The sequence below is a fragment of the Teleopsis dalmanni genome, chromosome X, assembly GCF_002237135.1.
Source record: "Teleopsis dalmanni isolate 2A chromosome X, ASM223713v2, whole genome shotgun sequence".
NCBI classification, from domain to species: domain Eukaryota; kingdom Metazoa; phylum Arthropoda; class Insecta; order Diptera; family Diopsidae; genus Teleopsis; species Teleopsis dalmanni.
Window position 1 is genome coordinate 5250969 of NC_051848.1, and position 7145 is coordinate 5258113.

General features: G+C 31.6%; 1 protein-coding gene across 3 annotated transcripts; it reads left to right on the plus strand.

Annotated features, from left to right (window-relative positions):
• The first annotated feature begins 429 nt into the window (after positions 1-429).
• Positions 430-4750, plus strand: LOC119689623. 3 transcript variants are annotated; one of them, XM_038104493.1, is made up of 9 exons: positions 430-2049; positions 2629-2853; positions 2925-3077; positions 3135-3353; positions 3411-3614; positions 3676-3861; positions 3937-4104; positions 4194-4313; positions 4394-4481. In XM_038104493.1, the coding sequence occupies exons 1-9, from the start codon at positions 445-447 to the stop codon at positions 4397-4399; spliced, it is 2886 nt and encodes a 961-aa protein (XP_037960421.1). In that variant the 5' UTR covers positions 430-444; the 3' UTR covers positions 4400-4481. The 3 variants fall into 3 exon arrangements, with proteins under 3 accessions (XP_037960421.1, XP_037960419.1, XP_037960420.1); XM_038104491.1 differs by having other exon boundaries at positions 4194-4750; XM_038104492.1 differs by having other exon boundaries at positions 3940-4104; positions 4194-4750.
• The last annotated feature ends 2395 nt before the right edge of the window (positions 4751-7145 follow it).

Below are 7145 nucleotides of genomic sequence, written 5' to 3' on the forward strand. Positions count from 1 at the left end.
TCGCATTTAGTGGTTTAGAAAGGTATTGTCAACCATAAACTTCTAAAACAAAAAGGTACTATCCTTAACGACTAGTACCACATGAAATGTTCACATTTAGAATGAAAATGGAATTGCCAAAATTATTAAAATAAAATCAATTAAAAAAAGTATTTGGAAAAATAAAGCTGCGTTGAGAGACTTTGTTCCATCATAGCAATTTTCAAGAAGTCGGAAAAATAATTTGCTTTTTAAAAAAAAATATCTTTTAAATTAAATATTGTATGTTGCCGGATAGTTTGTTTCTGATGGGTTACACTTTGAGAAATAAGATTTTTTTCTTTTCCTTTTATAAAAATGACCACACACTTTATTGTTTAAACATTTTTTCATTTCTATAAATTATAACTATTTATCAATTTTAACGATGTCATATAATGTAAGGCATTTATTATTAGTAAAAACATGAGCGATAATGAATTGACAATGTCTGGCCAAACGAATAGCTCTGAATCAGATAATTACGAGTCAGAAGAAAATCAGATTGAGACATCAATTAGTTCAACAGATAGTCTTGAGAAGTCAGCGGAAATACTGAAACAAATCGGCAAGTTTTTGAAATCGGCTGATTTCATTTATGGCGAGGAATACTTTAACAATACCAAGGATGTCAACTGTAAGTATAAAACGGCACCCGCCAAGTTAATGAATGATTGCACAGTACCATCTGATTCATACAATGTTGACCGTACATCCGTTGACCGTGAAGCGTTGTACCAAACGAAGAAACATGAACATGAACGTTTAGATGTACCAAAAAGTAAACATCATGCTAATATTGCTAAGAATCAGGAATATTATGGATCACGAAAACGTTTACCAGATAGCGCACTCGGTTTTGAGCATAACTTAAAAGTTACTGATAATGCGAATTCTACCTTTAATGAAAGTACTGTTTTAAGTGAAGATTTAGAAAACGGAACTAAACCCTTTACGAAACGTAGAGGAAGAATCAAACAGAAATTAAAGCCATTACGCGAAGATCACGGTGAACATAATCCGAAATTTATTCATAAGAAACCACATCATGATAATTTAAATATTGAATTATGCTCTGATGATATGAGTGAAAACTCAAACATAGATGCTATTCAAAACAATTTGTGTGATGCAGACTCAGACTCTGATGAAGACCTCGAATTCAAATTACAAATGAAGTTGTTGCCATACTATAAAAGGAATTATTTTAATGCCAAGGCCAAGTACTTGAAAAACTTGAACGATGTTTCAGAAAATAATTCTTGTTTAGATGAATTGAAAGGTAATGAACAAAAATTTCCATGTGAACAATGTAGGAATGCTTTCAGGCAAGTGTATGGTCCGAATCAAACTGTATATAGAAATGTTATACCTCAGCCTGAGTCTCTTGAAGAATTTGAGTTAAAATTAAAAAAGGAGTTAAAGAAGAAACATATGAATCAAGAACTTATGTTAGAGAAACAGTTACTTAATAATAATTTAAGTAGCGCTGAGGAAAATTCACTTGATTCTGACGATACTGATGATGCTAAAATCACGAACAATGATTCCTCTTGTATGTTTTTACCTGAACAACTAAATTCATCCAAGCCTGATAAGGAGCTGGAGCTCAAGAAAAAATCAAAAAGAAAACTAAAAACATATCAGAAGAGAATCTTTCGTAAAAGTGATACTTCTCATGAAAATGATTCCTTACAGGAAGGTGATTTAATAGCTATAAATGATGCTCTTCAATATCTGGACTTTATTAAAAACGAACCAAGTGCCGGTCAAGACATTCATTGCAGTGCGAAAAGTAAGGGAAAAAGTGAAGAGGAACTCAAGAAATTGAAGAGTGATCCTAAACCAACTGTACAACGAGAAAAAAAGATTTCGCAGGCACCAAATACTACAGGGAATTCCCCTCCTACAAATGCAAATGAAACACAAGCAACTCAAAGAGAGAGAGACAAGTATTTAGAACTTCATAATTTTTATATCACGTTTTGGGGGAATCCACATCGGACGACGGAGGACTTGTGCCATGTAGAGGTAAACCCATTTTATTAAATATTTTTATTCATATTTATTTGTATTCATTATTAAATTGTTAACAATTGACAATTAACTATATACCAATATTATATCATAAAATAATCAAAACTAAATGAATAATTTAAATTTAAAATCTAATAAGTAGAATCAATTAAAAGTATGTTTTAAAAAATATATATTTAATTAAATATTAAATATATTTTAATTAAATATAAATAAATAATTTGTATATATAAGAATCCTTCATTTGTTTTTATAATGATGTTTAGTTTAATAAAAGATTTAATATAATCTATTAAAGAATTATTACTGGAAATTGCACTGATAATTCAGAATTTCATATTAAAAAAACAATTTAATATTAAAAATATATAGTTTTATTATTCGAAGTTAATTATTATTTTCTTACTTTTAAACAAATTTGAATTTTTTAACATTAAATTTAAAATCAACTTCAATTAACCTATTCGTATTTACTTTATATATGTAGATAAATTTCAATTGATAAATTATTCTATTATATTTTTTTATTAAAATGTTCATTTTTAATAAAAATTTAATATAATCTTATTGAAGGAAAAACTGGTTAAGCAGATTTTTGGAGAAACAATTGGGACCTCAGAGTTTAATATACCAATGAGATGTGGATCTTCCTGTAGTCGGTCCCAGTTAGATAAAGCTTCAAGAAAATCATCTGCTCAAACTACAGACACTGTAGGTAACCGATTTAACAGGAAACGTAAATATATTGATCCTACTTATTATAAAACTGTTCCCGATAAGAAAAGAAAACTGCTAAATGTAAGTAAAACTTTATATATTTTAGAAAAAAACATTAAGAATTTCAAAATAATTATATTGAATTTTTTAAGAATACATATGATTACCATCGTTCAACACAGCAACTGACAGCTGCGAAACGTCAATTACCTATAAATTCTATTGCAGAATTGTTTAGTAGTGAAGAAGATGAGATAAATAGCTCAATCACGTTAAAGCACAAAAAATCAATGATATTCAATAAGGTAAATATATAATAATTCTCATTAATTAAAACAACTAAAATAAATAAAAAATTTCAGGTGCCTTTAAAGAACGTACGTCTCAATAGAAAAGAACAGCATCGTTCTCAAATAGAAGTGAAACGTAAACGTCGTCAGAGCACTGAACCCGAATTAGCCTACTGTGCTGCAGCTAAGAAACTAAAGTTGTCCAACGAAAACAATTTTTCTGATCCAACACCAACTGTCCAAAATGTCAAGAAAAGGCAAGGAAGAAAACAACTATCACCTCCTGATAAGGTAAGCTTATTATAAACATTTCTTTAACTATTTGAGCTAATTTCAATTTTTTGATAGAAAAATAAACTACAGAACAAATTAGCTCTTCCGCAAAAGCAAAGACGTAAACGTAAACGTAAGCATCAGTTGGACGATATTGAGTTCTGCTCCTGTAGTCAACCTGTGATCAAAAAAATGAAGTTATCGAATGATGACAAAACTACGCCTGCCGAGTACGCAAAGAATAAACAACGTAGAATTCAAGCTTATTCTTCTGATAAGGTAAACCTACAATAATTGCAGTTTAAAATTTAATTAAAATCAAATCAAATCAAATGTTTAGGATGTCGAAAAAAAGGGTCGCAAAAATGGCAGGTTTCAAAAACATGCTCAAGTGGAGAAGGCTAAACGTAAACGTCGCTTAACTGACGAATCCGACATTCCCGAATGTTCTCCAGCGAAGCAGTTTAAAAATTATGTCAACGATGATCATGTAGCATCAAGTATATGCCCGATTTATAAAAAAATGGTAGATTTACAACTATTTTGACAAAAAATCTTATATTGTTTTTATTGTATATTTTCATAATGTCATTTTAAATAGAAGACCTTAAAACGTGCAATTAAAAAACCCGACGAAGTGCCGTTTAGCAATGAATTTGACTTTTGTGATTGTGATAGTGATAGTGATGGTCTACCACCTGAAGAAATTTCACTAAGTGAAGAAGAAATTTCTACCGACATGGATAAACAACAACAATATTCAAATGATGTAAGTCAACTAAAAATGTGAAGCACATATAGCTTCACAAACTTAAATATTATATTATATATTAAAACCCAATTCAATTCATTTTTAAGCAAAAGTCTAAAAACAAAAGAGGAAGACCACCAAAGCCTAGTCCAGCGCCTCGTCATCGCAAGCCACGTAATAAGGCAGCACAAAAATACAAATGCTCACAACCAAAGGAAAATAAAAAGGTCACTGTTAAAAAAAAAAATCCTCTTGATGACCTAAAGCATTGTTTATCAAATAGTCTCAATGCCTTTTCATTGGTTAGTTTTAGGCAACGCTTGGTCTCAAATTTCAACAAGGAACTAACTAGGAAAATTCGCCAGAACAAGCAAGGGGAAAAGAAAAAGCCACAAAAACCTGATGTAACACCTACAACCAAACGCCGTGACCCTGGCATTCTACGTCGACGACGTGCTGATTGCCAAACTAGCTTAGAGTGTCCTAGCTCTGCTGAAACCATTGCCCGTACTTATGATGCAAAAGAATTGCAGCACCTTCAGGCTCAAATCGAAACCATGGACAACTGGCATACTTCGTATTTTTCGCCTTCCGAAAGTGATTTTGAATATGATTAAGCAAATTATCAAGCAAACAAATTATTGCATCTTAAGTTAAAAAAATATATTTCATGTAAATCAAATTTTAGTAAAATTAAAATATTCAATGTATAATCTACTACATATTTATACAAAGATTATAAAAATACATATGAATATATAAAAATGTATTTTTTGGGATTTTTTAAAAATAATTAAGTGCAATTAACCAGTCATTCTAGACTGTCAATTACAGTATCCTCTACTTGGTCCAGAGAGAATGTTATCAAAAATCGGTAAGAGTTTGACCAGAAGTTTCATTTCTGTAGGCAAGGACGACATTCTGTCAACAGACCCTAATGGGATGTAGAGTCATCCTAAAAAAAGCCAACAATGCAAACTCAGTTTATCACTTAATCTTTATGTTTAATTTATAAACATACCAACTTAGTGTGAAGCAGTAAGTATATTGACACCTATCACCTTTCATAGAATTTGTATATAGTTAAAAAAAAATAGTTGGTTTATGGGTTGTGTACTTTCTTGCGTTTCTCCTTCAATACCAAAACTTCTCTATCTATTTTGGTAATCACTTGCGCAAGGCGATCCATGTCACGTTGTACAGTTGACGCACATCAGATATCAGATAAAAAACTAATCGGCATTATCTGATCCAGTTTCCTTAAACAGGCCAGTGTAGTAGAGTTCTATATGCTGTGGCCTCTTAACTTTTACCATTTCTATAAACAAAAAATTAAATATTGCTATTTATTTATTGTATTAATTATTTTAATATATATATTCACTTTTTTAACATCACAGCCAACAAAGTAGTAACTGCATGTTGATCAACATCTGTCATCAAAACCGAAGTTCAGGCAATGTTACGTCTTACACGCATTTTTCTAGACGATTTAATTCTAGAGCGCAGCAAAATCATAACGACCCGCGATAATGACAATCTGGAAAAGAAATAAGAACTAAGGTCAGTTAGTTCTAAAGTAGAACAACGTGAGTGGGGTAAGATGCTTGTATATATATAAAATGCATGCATATAAAATGAATATGAATGAAGTGTAGTGCGATATGGAAAATCATATATATGTATGTATATATGGCTTGAACGATAGTGGAACTTGAGTGTAGTTTGTTGCTTACACATAGCTGTCATATTAACTTAAAAATGTTTGGAAACATTTTAATTCCCTAATTAATTTGAGTGCTCTAAATACGTTATATAGGTTTATATTGTCACTATTTATTTATCAAATGCTGTTATAAATGTTATGTTATGTTTAGCCTTTTCTGAGTTGGTGCATCTGGGCACCTTTACTCTATGATAGCTGGGGCGATTCTGCAGAGTTCCGCCCAACTCACTGACTAACTTGAGTATTCCCGATAATCTTCGTGATTGATCTAAGATCTGCGTACCACCCCATGCGGTTAGTGATTACTCTGAGATTAGATCGTGCTAAGTAGGGCAGCCTGTCAGTTTTCGCATATAACTTTAGAGCTCTGTATCCCTTATATATTTTTTGACCGAATCTATTCTAAGGTCTCTTATTCTAAGGTCGTGCGGATGTACCATGGTACTTTGAAGAGCCTTCGGAGAGCCTAACTTTGAGCAACTTGTAGCTTTTAGATAGTAGAGTCGGCAGCTTTGCTATATGCGACACACTCATAAAGTAGTGCCGGTCTAATTATATAGCTGTAGATCAACTTTCTATTATTCACGCTAGGGCTGTTGTGTTTGAAAAGTGGTTGTAAGCAGTGCAGTGTTTTTGCGCAACTACTTCTTTTGACTTGTATGTGCTTGTGCCAAGTGAACCGCTTATCAAATGTGATTCCTAAGTATTTAATGCTGTCCTCCTAATTTAATCTAAATTTATAAATGTAAATATAACATTGTGTAATATGAAAAATTTATGTACAAATATATATGTGGTATTATCCTGAATCTCGTATTTAATATCTATGAAGCAAATACAGCAACGTCACTGTGTTCTTAATGCCTTTCTCTATATTTCGTTGAGTTACTATTTCTCTCTACAAACGTGGCTAGAGGAACTGTAAATAACTAATTCTGACTTTGTTGTACTTATATTTTTTAGTGCTCAGTCTTGTTACTTCCATGTGTTTATATGTACATAGGAACTCTCTGGGGCGCCGGATTGTGGGCACTGCGTAGGCACCACGTAAAAAAAAAATTATATAGGAATGATATTAGCAGCAGTTATGTTCATTCATAAATAGGTTTAAATAGTTTAAAGTTTCATACGGTGGCTTTAAATGCTCTCTAACTAGAGCCACGCTTACCTATAGTTTTCTAACATGAGAAAGGCGGACTTCGTGTTGATTATTGTTTAACAGTGACCACAATGTTAGTCGTTAGTGAAAGTGAATTAAAATAAAACCATCATGATTATTGCTAGTGTTATTAACTGATGAATGTAATGTTTGATTTGTTGCAATATTCAAAGT